At 39.2% G+C, this 19,020-nt stretch overlaps 2 protein-coding genes across 14 annotated transcripts in view; one reads left to right on the top strand and one right to left on the bottom strand.

Annotated features, from left to right (window-relative positions):
• syne1b (spectrin repeat containing, nuclear envelope 1b) overlaps positions 1-12,067 on the bottom strand; it is a 90,737-nt gene extending 78,670 nt beyond the window's left edge. For 7 of the 13 annotated variants that reach the window (XM_055005702.1, XM_023285415.3, XM_023285417.3 and 4 more), the window contains exons 1-2: positions 4,564-5,041; positions 3,390-3,451 (exon numbers count right to left, since the gene is read on the bottom strand). In XM_055005702.1, the coding sequence (XP_054861677.1) occupies positions 3,390-3,451; positions 4,564-4,639 (138 nt within the window). In that variant the 5' untranslated portion in view covers positions 4,640-5,041. Of the gene's footprint in view, positions 1-3,389; positions 3,452-4,563; positions 5,042-11,948 lie in introns of those variants that run through there. The other 6 variants (XM_055005701.1, XM_055005707.1, XM_055005704.1 and 3 more) reach the window with 1 other exon arrangement.
• A 3,453-nt stretch (positions 12,068-15,520) lies between these two features.
• myct1b (myc target 1b) lies at positions 15,521-18,583 on the top strand. The gene is made up of 2 exons (XM_023285453.3): positions 15,521-15,703; positions 17,044-18,583. Exons 1-2 carry the CDS (start codon positions 15,649-15,651, stop codon positions 17,532-17,534), a joined length of 546 nt encoding a protein of 181 aa, XP_023141221.2. The 5' UTR covers positions 15,521-15,648; the 3' UTR covers positions 17,535-18,583.
• The last annotated feature ends 437 nt before the right edge of the window (positions 18,584-19,020 follow it).

Below are 19,020 nucleotides of genomic sequence, written 5' to 3'. Positions count from 1 at the left end.
GGTAACTTATATAGTAAAAATGAATGTAGAGTTAATTTCCTTTACACACATTTTACTGTAACCTTATAGCTATACTGTACACAGTTGTAAAAACAGAACACACTGTGTAAATTGAGTGATCAAATAATAGTTAACAATATTCATTGCTCTGGAACAACCAGATTCTTATGGAGGAAGACCAGCTGGTCCACATGACACGGGACGGAATAACATATCTTGGCTCCAGATTGTGGACTAAATAGCGGAAGCCCGTGTTTTCCACCACGCTGTATGGTCTCGTATCCTTCGCGATGAAGTAGGATATACACTTTGTGATTTTCTTAGCTCGCTCCGAGCCGGGTGCGAGCTTAGCCACCTGGTTTGGTGGGATGACAGGCTTCAGACGCTCGTTCTCAGCCCTGGCTGCCTCCTCTGGATGGAAGCGCGACATGTGAGCTCTCACGTTGCTAGTATTGCCGCAGTAGTTTAGCTTAGCGTGGCAAAGCTTGCAGACAACATAGGCTCTGTCGATATCTTGTGAGGACTTACCATGAAAACCAAAATGTACCCACACGCTTGTTTTAAACCCAGATGGAGCTGGGTGGATTAGTTGGTTGTCGGATGTTGTGTTTTCTGTTTTCATTTTTCAGGCGTCGCACCCGGTTAGCGCCGACACACTTGCTCGCTGGCTCAGTTACACGTGTCTTGTTATGACAGACAGTTAATAGCGCTCCACCTTGTGGTTAAATCATATATGACAGCCAGTAACAGGAGGACTCGCCTTTGTATTACAATTTGAAAAATGTAATAATAGATTTTTTTGGAAATTTAAAATCGATTCATAATTGGCCATTTAATAATCTCGATTAATCGATTATCTATTTTTTTCATCACCCCTACAGGTTTAACATGCAGAAAGAAAATATTGTGGAAATTTCTTGCATATGAATCAATTATGGAAACCCACGACAAATGTATTTACGCTGGTGAGTCTACAGTGTGAAAGGATGTTGGTATTCTAGCACATTAGCAGGGACGAGGGGAAACCAAGCGCTGCTTGTGAGAAACAGGCTTGTTAGCAACAACCACAGAGCCTCCCTGCAGCTGAAAAGATGGTGCCTTTTCCTCGGCAGTGGCCTGGTGCCCAGTCCTGAGGCGATGCTACTCGTTTAACCCTAACTGTGTCCTCATAATATTTCCACACATTTACAGAGCTGCCCAAGACGAATGACAGCGTTATGACATACTGCAACACACGTTCAGCACAGAATTAGCAAATGAAACAGATGTTTATTCATTTCGGCAGAGTGAAGCTTTAATTAAAAGAAAGGCTCACCATGGGAATTCTTTATTTGGCACTGTATACAGGCCATTTCACAACTCAACATATTCCATGACAGGATGCAGTTGGCTGCCTATCTGGGGCAAAACAGTGTGAAGAGGCAATTGTCTATCCTGCTATCGGGTACATGTACTCATTTTTTCCTGTCATGACAAAACAGCTTCAGAGAATGTGTCTTGTTGAATTCTGCAATCTTGATTCAAACTTAATTTGTAAACTTTAGATTTATTAAAGCAAACAGCTCAAGGATCACTAGTGGAATATGCGAAAATAGGGTAGAATTTGTCTGTAATAATCTGGTCTATTTCTGTGAGTCAGATTTAAGCACAAAAGAGCAATGCTTTAGTTTAGTTTTCCAAATGCGAAACAACCCCTGTCATTTGTAAATCACACCCACCCTGAAAACTTAATTCACTGAATTATATGAGAGTGGAAAAAACTGTTGAAAAAACCGAAAAGGCGCTTAGTAATACAATATCACAGGAAATGGACACAAAAGCTGAAGGGGAAGTGTGACAGCTGCCGGAAGTTCAAGCTCAGATAATACACACTTTCACCCATAAAACAGGGAGATTTCATTCAAGCCAATACTCAACATTGATCCATAAAAACAGACAATTTTCAAGCAGAACTTTTACTATTATTGCAAGTAATATTCCGTGTACTGACAATAAAAGTCACCACCATTAACTTTCCTGTAAAATAAGGCGGTCACTGAGGAGCTGTCTGCAGTATGACATTGCTTTCATGATGAGGCTTATGCTACATTAGCCCTATTGGTATGCACAGTGAGTGAGCCTGAGCGCAGCGCATGAATAATGATGAATAGACCAACAGAGCGTCCCAACATTGGCCCACCACATAACTCAGATTCTTCCAAAGTTTTACAAGCCCAAGCTTTGAACTATTGTGGGCAGATCAGGCCCAAACAAAAGACCCCTCGAAACTAAATCTCTCTGCCAGATCCTAGATTTAAACCCCGCAATGCTGTCTGAGTGGCACACTCTGCTGTGTCATCTGTACTTACAGTTACGTAAAGATTACCAGCTGCTTATTCTGATTTTTTAACAGTTCTCTGGTAGTTCTATTATGCTTTGTAGTTTTAAGGTTTGATGGGGTGCATAATCTAATTCAGCCGCTGTTATTTTCGGGTCACAGTGTGATGTAGCACAGCATGCAGGCTTGTGTTATTGTTGTGCACTCGCTGCATCGTCATTTACATGCATGAACGTTAGAAGCAGACGACTGCCCGCAGGGAACTGTCCTCACCCTCTTGTTCTCCATCTGCACACCGCATTACTGTCCCTGCCAATCCTGCCCACAAACACACACACATGCCAAACACCAACACACATAGTGACACACACAAACGCTAAATACACAATAAATACATAACCCACACACCGGTGTCTGAATAATTCCATTAAGCCCCCCATATGTCCACACAAACACACTCCACTAGTGGTATAGAAGCTCTTCTGAGTATAAATCCCCCTAGTGAGATTTATTAAAAACTAAACTGACTATGAGCTTTTTCATGTGTGTGTCATCTTTGCAGCCTCTGCCCACACCTTTCAATAGCTCTTGTCACAGCATAATAGGCCAGAAGAATCACAGGTGTGAGTCTATGTTCCTTCCACTCTGTCAGATCCAGCAAACCGCCATTATAACCAGTCCTGTTCCATTAAACGTGATTTGATTTTGAAATGAGCTAAATGATGCCATTATTTACAGTTAACTGGATAATTGCAGTTATCTTGTGCTCTGTTTTAAGAGGTCATTACAGGCTGTTGCTTGGCAAATCTCGCCAGTTCTTTCTACAGGCATGACCGGTCAGTACCCTGAGATGCTACTTACCAAAGAGGAAGTACACAATCATGACTGGGGATAAAATGATACGAGTCACTCTGAGGATAAAAGGTCATCACAGCGCTACTTCCAACTTACTTGTGATGTAATTGTTTTGACAGTTTGTTCAAGACGAGCTTGTTAAATCCTGCAATCTCCTAACGAGTGACAGTAAAGTAGAAGCAAGCAGTGGATGGCATTAGTGGAAATTGACACATACCTTGGCTAAATGAGAATTGATCCATTTTGTGAATGTTCTCTTCTGCACCGCCTCTTGCTCATCTGTAAATTAAAGGCACACAGGGCATGTCAATACACGATAGCAGCAACACGTGCTCTGATGGTGGACTGTGGAGCTGAAGCCAAACACTTTGACTACAGGAACATGCAAACAGATGGAGAGAAATATACACATATATAGGACTTGATGTTTGGATTTGTTCTTGCAAAGAGGGTGGCTGTTAATTGATATGGATGTGGTTGAGTTTATAGATGCCATAGAAATACAAAACACATAAAATATTTATCCGTAACATTAACTTTTGTCAGTTATCGCTTCCCCCAGCTGGGACGCTGCTTCGTCCAACCTCACACTGTATAATTTTACGCTGCTTCCGGGATGTCAGGCAGCATTACAGCAGTCCTGCACCATGTATGTTAAACTGCACACCTTCTGCAATGATTAGATGTGTGCAGCGTGATTAACAGAAGCTTGCCAGCGTGAGTATAAATGATGCTACTGAGAAATGTTTTCACGAAGAGGTCATACGAGGAGATTAGAAAGTGAGTGGGGAGGAAATTTCTGCCAACACATCTCACAAGTCTTGCCTGTGTTCACTAATAACATGCGTGATTGTTTCGATCACCCCCCAGCCTCCTTTTGTGGTCTATTAATATATTCAGCCACGACGCCTCATGCATTATGCAGCAAGTACAACAAAACAGCACATTTCTTTGGTCTGGTGTTGCTGTTGTTGCGTCGGGGGCTGATTTCTAACACCCTGTCACGCATGCCGGCTGGCGAGTGCTGCACACCGCACAGAGTGGCCATTTTTAAACATCCACCCTCAGAGATATAGACAGTGGTCACGTGTATAAGGAAGCAATGCGAACACTATACAGGGAGCAAAGGCATCACGTTAACCCACAGGCAAATGCTTCATCACTGATGCACAGGGGATGCCCACTGAAGCATAGCACGCACATCCACTGGAAAAACACACACACACACACACACACATGCAGCACACATACAGTACAGCTGTGTTTGTGCAGCAGGATAACTAGTTCACAAAGCAGGGATTCGCCTACAAAACATTAGCATATGTTGTGTCCCATATCAGCTACACAGGTCAACACAGATGAGAGATGAAGGGTGCTGCTGCCCTACTTACCACGGAGATACTGAAAAAATCCAGTCACCAGATTTAAAGAAGTCTTCCTGACAGATACATCCTTATAGTGAGCCATTCTACACCCCACTCTCCGGTGCTCGCTCTTCGCATTTCATGAGTTCCAGGGTACACATAGATGTATGCTTGAAAATTAGATCCACAGTGGAAAAACTGACACACGGCTGTCCCTTCAACCTTTTTTTCCAGCAGGAAGCAAAACAGATCTGGCTGCCTGATTTCCCCCAGTGAAAGCATAAAAAAAGGAGCTGCTGGAGATGAAACCGTCCCCTCCTCCCTGACACTCTCACACACACACACACGCACGCACGCACACACACACACACACACACACACACAGATGGCAAAAGCAGAAAACCCCTAACAGAGAGGGTGATTTACAATCCCAGCCTTCCTTCTTCCTGTGTTTTTGCCATCCAGAGGAGCCATGCCTGTGTGGATGTGCACAGCCCCCGCTGCACTGCCTCGCTGTATCATCGTACCATCTGAGGCTGGAGAGAGCTCGGCTTGGAGAATGGCTCCACCAATCAGCATGTGGGAGGCGGTGATGTCACAGCCTTGGCTGCATTATCCCAATTTAAGCTTGGTTTGTGCGTGTGTATGTGTGTGTGTGTGTGTGTGTGTATTGGCCTGTGTGTGAATAAAAGATTTATTTAATCTTCTATGAGACTGTAAAAGCATTAGTGTCCAAGACAACAATAATAACAATAATTAAAAAAAATACTTAAAAAAAAAATTCTCTGACTGTAACATTAAATAAAGTCCCCACAGGCCTATTGATTAAACAGGCCAGAACAAAATTAAAAGACTGCTACACAAAGCTCACCCTGCTGCAGCAAATCTTAATAATTAATGCCGAGGCTGGTGACAGACGTCCACCACCTGCTCCTTCTTGGTGCTATTGTGACGACAAAGCAGACACACCCAAGCCGGGATTCCCTTTTGTATACAAAGTAACATGTAAAAGCTCTTTAGTAGATCCATATTTGTCCTACAAGACCTTGCAGAACCACTTCAGCTCTGGCCACTCTGGTTTTCTACTCAACTGTTCTGAATATAACACACAATAGTTAGTAAATATGGTACTTGATAGCTTATCGTCTCCTGCAGAAAACTCCCCTTTATTCTTTCAAGACCACCAGCTTACTAAAAGCCTTTCTGATATGCTAAAAATAGTCCTGAGGTTGTCGTTCTATTATTACTCCTCTATAGACTGCTGGTGCAACTGGCCCAGAAAAGCTGTTTAGCAGATTTTTTTTTCCCTTTTCACATCAAAACAGCAAAAGGTTAGTCGTGCCATTAAAATCATGTTGACAGCTGCTCACACTAAGAACAAAGAGCTTTTCGGAGATGCAAGACTCAGATTAGGTACTTGAATCAGTTTTTCAGTTAGGACAAAAAACAAACAAATATTAAATCCATAATTAATTAGATGTTGTAGCACCTATTGGTTTGGAGAAAATATATTTTACATTTTTTTAAATTCATCAATCCACTATAAACTGCATTATTTCATGATAAAAGTTTTTCTTTCAAAAAGTTACACTGGACAAAAACAGAAGAGTCTGATCTATCAATGCATGTATTAATTGCTGATATAAATTCAACTTTTCATAATATAGAGTCCTACATAATGCTACATCTCACAGGATGAACATTGAATGGTAAAGGGCTATAAAAATATTTTCTTTGCTTGCTTCAACTTCTATTCTTACTTTTATCATTTTAAACTCCAAACATCCAGACAGGTCCAAACCCAGGAAAAATCCTAAGCTGCAAAGGAAGTGGTGTGTTTTTGTTTCCACCAGAATCAACCAGGGCAGGAGATCATTTAAAAACTGTGAATACTAGTGCCAGCACGAGTTTCAATGCCAATATCAACTCAAGTAATCTGACAATGAGAAGTATAAATTTGTTTGATTAGAAACCCTTTTTTCATTTAGACTATTTAACTTAAATGTAATGCTTCGGTATACTAACTCCTGCCTAAATAATCTAACACTGAAAGTCAACTCAACTTAAAACTTAGATTAATTTAGCTGTAGTTACCAGTCCATATAATCTTTTCACTAGTTCTAAACTGTTCTCTTAATATAAATGCAGTTGTCCGTAGTAATTATGCCTTATGACTTTATTGCTTTACAACGATATTACTTAACGCTATCACTGACTGTATTGTTCTATAATTTATGAATGACTCATCTAGTTTTATGCATTGCTTGGAATATCAGTTTCTGATTTTGTATGGCCTATTATTTGATACTTATTGTATATTTGCGTGTCTGTTGACAAATCTGGTATTGTTTAACTGTCTTGATGTTATTTTTTTTGTTAAATGTTCTAAGTGTAGTTATTGTTAAAGACTCAAGTGTTGACTTTCTAATTCAGACTAAGCAACTGCATCCTGTCAACTACAGCAATGTGCAGGTAAACTTCACAAACTACACGTAAGATGAACTACAAAAATTTTATATTTAATCCCGACTTACATAATTCAGGAATAAGTAAACAAGATTACAAATCCGACACAGACATCCAGCACCGACTCTTGGAAAGCCATCTGTACTCTGCGGACACACAAAGGTATTGATGTCCAATACTGTGCCCTAAAACACTTTCATAATCTGATCATCAAATTGAACAAAAATAACACAAGAAATAAAAAGCTTCTACCCATCATTACATGAACTTTTCCTGATGTTCCAGCTGCTCTGTGCTATTCTCGGCCTGCTATTAAGGAGCTGTCCAGAGTCCTGAACTCAGTCACACGGTTCACCTTGAGTCATAAGACTCACATATGTAGGTCAGGATATACTTACTCTGACATGCATGAAATCTTTACGTAAAACATCTCCCCATTATTGAGTCATTACGATTTTGTCAACTGATTTAATTACGGCTGATGCAGTACCAGCAGCTAAGTGCCAATTATAAGTGGATGACCCCAGCAACAAACACCACGCGGCACATCAAACCACTAAAGCATGTGCAATTCACATGAGTAATGGAGTACTTAAGGTGATCTTAGCGCAGATGATACCTCTGGCAATAGTATACAGTAGGTAGGTGCATTTACATCAGTGTGGGTTGGTCGCCTGGGAGCACTGTGAAAGCCCACTCACTCTGCTGTTCCATTTAGCAGAGAGCAGGCCTAGTTTTAGCACCAAGCAGGACAAGAAGTGATTCTGTCGCTGGACTCGAGCCAGTCCATTCTCAGATACTTGACACTGAGGGTTTATTACTTACTGAATGGCTTCCTGAGCTTCAAAACAATATGACAACACTGTAATGTGATCGTCAAAAACACTGACAACAAAATGAAGACGGGATCAAAGACAAGATATACATGCTAGCTTGTGCAAGAAGTATTTAAAAGAGTCTGATGCAGCTTAGCAGAGTGTAGAGCGGTAATTAGGCTCTCTGTCATGTCAGTGTGATGGCTGTCTGTCTGTCTCCAGCAGCTGTTAGCAACACTAGAGTAAAAGCATCTCTCACAGCTGACAACACGCATGCTTCTCTTTCTCCTTCTTGTCTTGATGTAACTACTCCACCCCCTTTGGCGAACATAATGGCTGCACTCCACCACAGTGGCGCTCAGTGTTTTTAGTTTGTGACCTTTAATAACAAGGCTGCAATCTAGTTACTGGCTCCATGTGCAGGATGGGGAGGTGATCTACCAAAAAGTATGATTTGGGGATTTAGCATTCAAGCTAAAAAAAAAAAAAATACATTTTTTTATATAATTTTTCAAGCAAAACAATGAGTTTTTTTTAATCTGCTTTTATCATTGCTGCTACTTAAGCAATACTATATAAGTATTAGGAGCAAAATGTAGGTAACATTTTAAAGTAAAATTACACATTTGGACTGAATTATTATTATACATAACTTCATTAAATTATTAATAGAGAAACCTCAGTGTGTCAGCAGAATGTTACTGTAGTAGCTGCTGCAGGTGGAACCAGTTTGAACTACTTTATACACAGTTTTATACACAACAAAGTAAATAAATCCAGTAAGATATTTAGTGGGAGCACAAATTTTGTGAATTATAAATATTTTGTACTTTAAAAATCCTGAGCAAAATCTATTTTTCTACATATAACAGAATATATACTATTTAATAAATTTTTTACTTATGTACAATCTCTGCAATATAGACAATGTGTGCAATATTAAAATTTTCAGCATTTCTATTCATCAAAAAATCTGTGCAATAACATTACTGTTTTATTTTTAGAATTAGTACTTATATAGATTTTAGTTTATTTTATTTGTTTCCTATATTACTTAAATGTTTCCATTATCTTTGCTTCTGTAACAATGCAAATTTCCCCACTGTGGGATTTATCTTATCTTAAAAAAAGACAAAGTTCATCTACACAAATATATTTGTTGTGTCTTTCTATATTCTTTTATTTTTTATTTTTTTAAATGAGACTTTGGATCAATTGAACATTTATTAAAATGAGACCATGTGAGAAGTTTGCAGGATAAAAATCACCATTTGGTGGAGCTGTTCACAACTCAGACATCTGAAATGTGAACCTGAACACAATGCTTTTTATAAGATGTCAAAAGCCTAAAAGGTTGTAAATTAATGGATTAATCTGTAACAATGTGTCGTATGTTTAAATCTTACATCATAGATATGGTATCCAATGTGTAAAATCTTTTTCTTAAAAGCTGTCAAATAAATGTAATTAGTAGAAAGTACAATATTTTCCTCAGAAATGTAGTGGAGTAGAAATATAAAGTAGCATAAAATCGCAATACTGACATAAAGTACAAGCATCTCAAAACTGTACGGAAGTATATGTAGTTACTTTCCACCAGTGGTTTCACATAACTTCAAGAGGATATATTTGGATTTGGGGCTGTTGGTCTAGCAACAACAAAAATTCAAGGTGTTTTTGTTTCAATATTTGTGGACATTGCTACTATTGAGGAAATAACTGTGTGATGCAACCCTAATTATTTCCCCTTTCAGACAGTGAGCTTTAGTTACTGTCTTATTTATCACAGGAAGCAATTAGGGGTAATATTTTCACATTAAATGACTGGAAATCAGAGAAACGTACACAAAAATATCAGAAAAACTGCATTATTTTCACATATCATTCTATATGATATGAGATCTGACTGATTCTCCGTATTTCCGGGGAGGAGAATCATCACAGCACATCACGGCATCACCACAAACCCTTCACCAGCTTCACCAGCTCTGTGTCTTCATATCCTGTTTGACACTCGACTAGTGAAACCCACAAGAAAGCCAATGAGAGCAAAGCGCCTGTCATGCAGACACACCAGGCAACAGACAGACATCAGTTGCACCCTGAGGGCATTTAAGGCTGCAAGGTGTTGGTGCGCCATCGTCATCTGGTCCCGAAACCAAGCAGATGCACAGAATACTGCCACAGCGTGACGTCAGCAACAAGTTCAAAGAGCTGTTTATCCTGAGGTGGATTATTTGTAACACTAAAACACTTCTTCACAAATCTTGCAGAATCTACTTGTAGATTTGTGTATTCACAAGACTACAAGCTTATCTGTTGTCAATAATTCATCCACCCACATGGACTGTTGCTCAAGTCAAAGCGATTCTGCAGTAAGTCTCTCTGCAGGATGCCTTTAATGACAGGAAGCTGCTTTTGATTAACAGCGAAAAAGCACAGACTACCTTGTTGCCTGCCATTTACAGAGCACCTCAAACCACTGGCACAATAACATCTTCCAGATGTGACCTGACACCAAATTCCACTTCCTGACATAAAACGCAACAATGAGTGGCGCGTTGCATAGCAGATTGTGGCATTTGTGCACTCTTCAGGTGAAAAAAACAATATTGAGTTTAGATTTTTTTTTTCAGTAACAGCTACAAGATGCAGCTTGCATTTATCTCTCTGCAATTAACAGGAGGAAACATCTACCTAGAGAGTCCTAAACAACTTTAAATCACCTTGAGTGAGCTTATCCTTCGTATCATTGCACGTCTGAGCCAATACTGTCAAAACACCCAAATGGCAGGTGTTCTCTGCAGTGACACATTTCACCCTCACTGTGCTTAGAATACATATTAATATCAAGTCAATTGAAACAGCTGTGCAGTACACAGGAAACCAAGTGTCTCAGTAGCAGGAACTGGGCAACACTGGCAAAACCACACACAAATATTTCATAACAGTAGCTATGGAAACAAGCCATAAGGTGTGAAATTTCCTGCTATACTGTACATCTAAAAATGCATCTTAACTGGAAACAAAATGCCAGAAATGACCAGACTCGTGTAGTGATGGTTGTGGCCTAATGCCCTTGTAACAAAAGGGGGACACCAACAAACTGAGGCTCCTGCTATTGATCTATTCTCTTACCAAGGGCAGAAAGGGTGTCAGGTTTTAGTCTTGTTCAGTGCATTGTCTGTGCATTCATGAAGCTGCAGTTGTTGTGACTCAGTATCTCATGCCAAGACTCAGGCAGATTAAATGTTCCTGATGACCAGTAGCCGGATTCAGAAAGATCCTAAACTTTCAACTAAAGATAAAAAAGAACATTTTCTAAGAAGTGGTCAAAGAAAAGGGCAAAGATTACCCAATTTCCTTAAAAAAAAATGATTTAATGCATCTATGATGCATTAATTTCACTTGTGATACACTGCTGACAGGATATGAAAACACAAGCCTCTTTGCTAAAAATTTGCGTTACTAATGTCTACAGAAAATCTGATTTAAAGATGGGACAACCAATTAATTAAAGCTCATGCTTTGAAGCATGTGTTGAGATCAGGAGTTTCACAATATTCAGTGAATAAATGGCATCATGTTCCTCTAAATAACTTCTAAATCACTCAACATACAGCACGCCACCAAAACAATGTAGTATGTCTTTTTAAAGTTAGGTCATAAGACATTACAAGATTTTTTTATTATTCCAAATAAGATTATGTGCCGTCTTATAAAAAATAAGTCTGGTGGCAAAAGTGACCATGTGCACATTTTATCTAATTACACAAATGTGTGATTCTAGTATGTTTTCAAAGACTACAAGTACTTGAAAACAGGTCGCTTGCAAAATGTAGGACTGTAACTTAATATTAAAATTATGCCAATCCACAAACAATAAATAATATCAATAATTCAATTTTAATCATTTCACTACACTAAGTTTTCTAACTATATGCTGCCTAAATGCTCTAGCTTGAGTAAGTGTGTGAGCGGGTGTGTGTCAGCATCCTGCCTGCAAATGCTGGCAAACTTCAGATGGGCATGCAGCCCAGGCGTTGAATCAGCACTATATTACTGTGCAGCAGCGCAGGAGGAGAGGATGTTTAGTCCGTAGGCCATCTGAGCAAAAAAAGTGACACTTACCCTGCAGTTTTTGCATCACATTAGCTATGTCCACGGACCCTCGGCCGAAATGCCTCGGAGAAGCCATGTCGACTCGTCGCAGCTGTATGACAAGATGGGTCACTGATGCTGAGAGCAAAGATCCTTCACAACTGTCCTGAGTGGGACATCCCCTGCACCCCTCCCTCCCTCCCTCCCTCTGTTTCTCTCTTTCTAGTTTCACTGCAGGACCAGGTCCAATTGAATCTCAGGTTTCAAGCAGGGACAAGCAGCTTTACCATCCAATAATAGCACTTCTTCCATTCACTGCCTGCAAAAGAGAGGTGTGTCAAGGAGGTTTGACTTCAGGCACCTTTTCTTCAAGCAATTTTTTCACTACACAGTTTGCTCATAGCTTACTAATTATCAAAAACATGATCTGACATCCTCATAACATCCACTGAATGTTAAAATGCTACATCCTAGTTAACTTTTAACCTCACAGAACCATTTATTTGAAATTATAAATATCCTTAAAATGTTCTTTGAACTTTAGAAAACAATGTTTTCTAAACATTATGAGAACTTGTAGGTAATGTCAGCCAATGTTGCGGGTACATTCCACTGAATTTGGTTGATTACAAGTTGTCAGGAAGTCACATATATAAAAATAGCATTACAGCTAGACAAAGATAAGTAGATAAGCAAAACATTATCAAAAGGGAAGTAACAATTACACAGTATGATTTAGTCTATTTACAGTGGTGAACAAAGTTTACACAAACTTGCAAAGACCGTGTATATTATTGCAGTTTTGACTTTCCAATGACTCCTGTAAGTCTTGGTTTACTATGATGGAAATACTGAAACATGTGTCTTTGTTACAATCATGCATTTTGGTTCTTTCATAGATTAATTATAGGTCTTCTGGAAAAATTACTAAATCTGCTGGGTCAAAAATACACATACAGCTACTTCAGTTATCAGTTTTCTTAGTGCCATGACCTCTTAGCTTCTTATGAGTGATTACAATTGAGCCAAATTAAATATGATTACCTGTATGTAAGTGAAGGAAAATTTAAAATAAGTCAGATGTTGAGTGAGAAAATGTCAGAACTAGCTTAAAGAAGTTAGCTCGGCACTTCCACCTTTGGGACTCCAGCGTTTCTTCGACACTAAAACGGTAAAAAGCGTAGAAAAGACAGACCTACATCTGTATATATCCGCAGATAAGTGTCTGTTGCGCTAGTTTGAAGCGGTTCTTTTCATTATGTATCAAACTAAACTCGGTACCTGTGGAGCTATTTGAACGCTGGCGTGTTGTTACTCAGCCACCTGTTCAACACGAGCCAAACTCAGTGACTAAAAAAAACCTCAAAACCACCAACATGGAAGCTTCCACCGCAACAGCATCAAGTCTAAAGTAAACAAACACTGTTCTATGGATGTATTTCAAAGCTGTACGCTGACATTTCATCTTACCCCTCTCAGCCCTGCGGACCATGATAACTTCACGGAGGAAGTGAGTGCGTGTGTTGCCCGGTTGCCACGGCAACGAAGAGAGCGAAACATGGAGGCCGAGAGAAGTTTGTGACCGCAAACTGCAGCAGAAGGAGGAGGAGGAGGAGGAGGAGGAGGGTCGGAAATGAGGTGGTTTGGTTCATGTCAGCATCGTTTTTAGGGACAAAAGGCTTCATTCATTCATTCATTCATTCATTCATTGATCCACTCATTCTTCAGCTGCACACAGATGAACCTCTGGTATCTGTTTCTCCTCGCAGTTAGTTTATACTGACAGTCTATTTCCGGGTTTAACTGATGGCATGCAATTAGATTACAAAAAATAAATAAATATGTAAATGAATAAATAACTAACGAAATGAATGAATATCATTATGATAAATAAATATAATTAAAATAAATATAATTAAAATAAATAAATACATACATAAACAAATAAATATGGGATTATGTTATGATTACTCTGGTGGAGCCGGATAACTGAAGCCTTCACTTACTTTGGGGTGACTTAACAAGCCTTTTTTTTTTCATTGCAAGGACTTAGAAGCCATTTTAGGGCATTTTGAACTTTAAAAGCAATCACAGCAACCAACGAAAACAACCCTATAGTATTCAGATTAGACAGCATTTTAAAATTATGCTACCAATAACATGCTTCAAAGGATCATGTATTTTTTATACAGCATTTTTCAGACTCTAGGTGACAAAGTGTTTCACAGGGCAGCAATATAAAACAAATGGGCATAGATTCATCAGAATTTAAAAGACAGATGAAAGCACAACACGTAAAAAAAAAAAAAATCAACACATTATTAAAGAGGTAGAAAAAATATTAAAAGAAATAAAATACAGTTCAAAGTATGTAAAAACTCATCAATTAATTAATTATATGTAGCTTCACCTTGGACAGCAGCTAATAGTATAACTCTGCTTAAACATTAATGCATCCACAAGAACAAATAAATAAATTAATAAATAAAATATAATAAAATTCACAAAAACTGTTCTACAATTACATATCAATTTTTCATGATGCCTTCATCATCCTTCATAAATTTGAAATATTCCCTTTAACTAAGCATTTTTACAATGTGGTATTGCAGCTTTTACTGAAGAATCTGAACATTTCCTCCATCCCAGGGTTACAATATGCAGGAATATCAGTCACATGACATTTTTACAGGATGCTGTAGATGTCTACAGAAGGGAAATTAGAAATGCACTGTGGGTCTTCTCAGAATTTTTTCTAAAAGATTGTAAATCAGGAGTACAGAGATTCAGAGAAATTACTAAATGATGCTTCAAAATTAAACAGTTTCATTTAACATTTTTCACGTTTTTAGCTGTCACACTTAAATTGTGATTTGTGAAATCTTCCAAAACCTTGTGACTCTGCAATTCTTGCAATAAATAGCTGACTAAGCCATGAAGTGCTCAAACCTGCTGTTTCGTTACAAGTACTTGAGCGCCACCTGCTGGACTTCTATGTGAAATGACTGTCTTAACACCTAGAATCACAGTTTACTCTCATGAAGCTGGAAAAGTGTAAACAACACTCTTTCTTTGTTGTAGTCTTGTAAAGCTTGTGATTATGTACATTTATAGAGCGGGAATAGTTGGGTTTAGTATCAGCTGTTGGGCTACAGAGGGCTGATTTGTGGTTTTGTTCCCCTGAAAGCTCTGAGGGCAGCAGGATTAAAGTGGGAACAGAGCAACAATTGAAGGAAATCCCCACAGAGACTGAGAGCTTCTCACACTGCAGACTCTCTAGTGGATGGTTGGATTTTTACAAGATAGTTTATCCAGATCCTTGTTAAGACACTTGAAACTTTTCCAAGACATTAGCGGGAAATCCGCATTTTAATGGGTCTTGTTTCTTGGTATTTCACCTGAAAGTTCTCCTAAGAACTTATGTGCACCACATGAAGGACGTCGTGTGACCATAAACGTTACATAAATCGTGCCAATAGAGCCTTTGTTAAAGAGTATTGATCCCAAGGAAATGATGCAAAAGGAAACAACCCTGTTTCCCAGTGTTATGTCCCACACAGATAAGCAATGCATTTGCTAATTTTAAAGCCAGAGAGGGAAGGAAGCATGACAGCAAAGTTTCCGCCTCAGCAAACACTGCAGGGGGAGAAGGGCCTGTCTTGGAAAAAGCTTAGTGTTTGTCCGTCTGCGGGAGTCCGAGCGGAATCGAACACCAGCTTATGGTGGAATAATGGCACAAAATGAAACACATCCCATTTTGGAAATACTGCAATCATTTAATGTTGGTAAGTGTGTCTATGGTTGTTTCTTCTAAAGATCTGGGGGCTTTTGGGCACAAAAACCATAGTCTAAACTATGCAAGTGTTGCATTGTGAAATGAAGATGTGATAGTTCCTTATTTAAAATACCAGAATTTTAATATTAGATTATTAGAGGAAATCTTATCTATTTTATAGGTGTTATGGATGTGTTTCCTTGCTGTTGCCATGTCAGAATAGTTAGTATATACCATTTATTTGGAATAAATTTCCAGAAAACAACTTTATTCTACTAAATCACAGTTTATTTGTATATTTATTAAGTTAAAGTGAGGACACTTGAGATCCATCACACTGCACTGTTGCATTTCTCCCTCAGTTTCTTTAGTTTTATCAACTTAAACTTGCTTTTTTTGACTTTCTAAAGTATTTAGTCATTTTCGAGACACAGTTTTGAGAAAATCATCAAATGTGCTCAAACTAGAGAAGTGATTAGGCTAGAATAGATTTCTGTTGCCAAATGATGACCCATTGATATTATTCAGGTATCCTGAATGTGCTTCCTTACTGTCGCCAGGGTCAGAACAGTTAGTATACACCATTTATTCAGAACAGATTTCCAGAATTCAACCTCATTTTTCGCAATTGCAGCTTAAAAATCATTATATTTGTATATTTATGAAGTTAAATTTAACACTACTCAGACATCTCTAACTGCTCTGTTGCATTTCTCCCTCAGTTTCTTATGTTTCATCCCCTTAAACTTGCTTTGTTTGTACCTTCTATCATATTTTAGCTTGTAAAATTCCATTTATACACAGTATAACTTTCTCATATGTCTTTTAATGTGGCTCTTTGTTCTGCTACAGTATACAATAAACTTCCTATGATCAACTTTTCCTGAGAAGACAGGAAACTTTTGTAATCAGTGTTCATTCATATGTGTCATAATTTAAAGATTAGCATGACCCAAGTTATCTTTCATGCGTCACTTTAATTACATGATCAGTTTGTGCTTCAACACAATGATCCTGCTGCACATAGTCGGTGAACCCACACAACAGGTATGATGTAAGGTTTTATGTAACATCGTGCCCAGTATAGCAGCTCCCAGCAGTAAAAAATCAATACTTAAACAAGTCTGGCACATTTGAGACCTACTTTGCTGCAGTGATGCACCTCTACCATATTCCTTGTCTATGTTAATAAGATTTTGTTTCCACTATCTGGGGAAATAATTTCCCTTTTTTTCAGAACCACACATTGCATCCCTGCCTCCCGTCCTGCTAAATGTTTCCAACTGCTATTTTGATCCTTCTGTATTTCCCCTTTTTTCTGAGACTCCGCATTGATTTTTCTGCTTCCAGGCGATATGATTCTGGCCTTTTGTCTGTCAGTGCTGGTGGGCCTGGTGCTGGGCGCTTTGATCTACGTTCTGCTGACCTGGGCGTCGAGGCGCCGGGCCACGGCCAGGATCACCAGGCGCTCCAAAAAGAAATCTGGCACTTCACAAGCACGTGACCCCACAGGCAGCCAGCTGGGCCTCTACAGAAGCACTTTCCTGAGCGTCTACAGACAACCTTCCCTCGAGCCGGTGGGGCCTCTGGGGAGCAAACCGGGAGCAGAGACCTCCACCTTTCGGCCTCTGGCCAAGAAGAGCAGGCCCAGTCTGGACATGGGAGAAGACACCCAGGTGACCGAGGACACGGTAGCTTCGTCTGATTCAACCTCCCTGGTGCCAAACAAGAGACATTCATTCTGGCTGGGCAACAACGGACTGAAAGGATTCCTGCCCTCTCAGACGCCCCCTCCGGCATACGACAGTGTCATCCACGCCTTTGAGGAGACGTGCACTTGAAAGTGTCACCAAGAACTGAGACTGAGGAGAAAATTCAGGCTTTAAAGTGGACTTCCTGGCTTTGTGCTGGCCTTTAAAGGGGCGGCTATCTCAGCTTGCTTAGAGATCAAACCCTCTCTAGCATTTGAAGCAGTGTGTCCTTAACTGAAAGAAATGCTTCCACAGAAATGAAGCATCATCTGAGCTTTATACTAAGATCGCAGTTTCCATATTTGATGCACTTTCACATTATTTTCTTGACGAATTGCTGAGTTTTTTTTATGCAAAATGTCACAGTTTTTGAGAGGTCATAGCAGTTTTTGTGTTTTTCCCCCCACAAAACCCCAAAATATTTCATCAGATTTAAATGAATTGGCCAAATATGTGACTTAAAAACAAAACACACAAGTAGTTTTATGTGTTAAAGATACAGAAGGAAAATGAGAGTACAGCTACTATGTGCAACTATAGAAATGTGCAAAAAAAAGCATGTTTAAAGTGAAGAGAGTGGGAGTTTAGTACAAGATACAGTTATCAACAATAAATACAGAGTTATTGTTGCCTTTTATGCCTTTTTTTATATATGAAATAGCTGGATGATAGTGCAATGGGAGAGCGGTGATGCAGGGATGAAATGTAAACATGATTGTGATATATATAGTATATACAGTGCGTACAGGTCACTTAAACTGCAAATACTGCCCCTCACTGGCCCCTTCAGCATCAACTCCTAGTACGTTAAAACAACAGTCATCCCTAACTCCATTTCTATGAGCAGATAGGACATAGAACAAGGATTTTAATGGTAGTGCTTCAAAATTCTGTTAATTCAGCTGCTGTTTACTGATTGTTGGGTGTTCTACTAAAGTCAGATGTCGTATTTCCTCTCCACACCAGCAGTGTGGTAACGTCAGAGAGACACAAACTTGGAATAACTGGTTCTATGTTATCCTCTCTGAACACAGTGTGTTTATTTCTACAGTGATCTGAGCATCCTGAGACCTTCAAGTGTCAAAATGTCTGGGCAAATTATTCAATAAAAATAATAAAAACATGCTATATATCAATAACTCTATAATAAAGGTTCTTTTATGCTAGTTCTACACAAACACACATGAATAGGACTCCGGTATTCCTTGTAGATGTACACAAAGCACCAGTGCTTGAAAACATCTGACGGGAGTCACTGAGTCAAAGTGTAAACTTGTGGCTGTTTGTGTGAGATATGTGCTCACAGGGGAAAATAAAAAGAACGGGTAATTGGGTTCATGAAAACAAGTGACGTGAGTGAAAATGCTATTTCAGAGGAGATATTTCAAGTGACTGAACCACAGCAGTCTGACAAGTCTCTGTGCATTGGGTTCATTTTCACCATGGTTTCCGGGTTTTTTTTCACACTGAAATTGGTCTTTCCCTGCAGTAAAAGCTAAATATCTGAGCATGCTAACGCACTGTTTGATATATTCTACAGTACACACAGACCCCAGCAGACAGGGGAGGTTGGAGG

This window comes from Amphiprion ocellaris, chromosome 20, assembly GCF_022539595.1.
Source record: "Amphiprion ocellaris isolate individual 3 ecotype Okinawa chromosome 20, ASM2253959v1, whole genome shotgun sequence".
NCBI lineage: Eukaryota > Metazoa > Chordata > Actinopteri > Pomacentridae > Amphiprion > Amphiprion ocellaris.
Note: the sequence above shows the minus strand (reverse complement) of the source record. Positions and strands in the feature narration are given on the sequence as shown.

Excerpts from the sequence above, each read along its gene's own strand:
- myct1b (XM_023285453.3), top strand. The coding sequence starts at position 15,649 with ATGGCACAAAATGAAACACATCCCATTTTGGAAATACTGCAATCATTT. Across the intron at positions 15,704-17,043 it reads ACTGCAATCATTTAATGTTG|GCGATATGATTCTGGCCTTT; the intron begins GTAAGTGTGTCT and ends TTCTGCTTCCAG.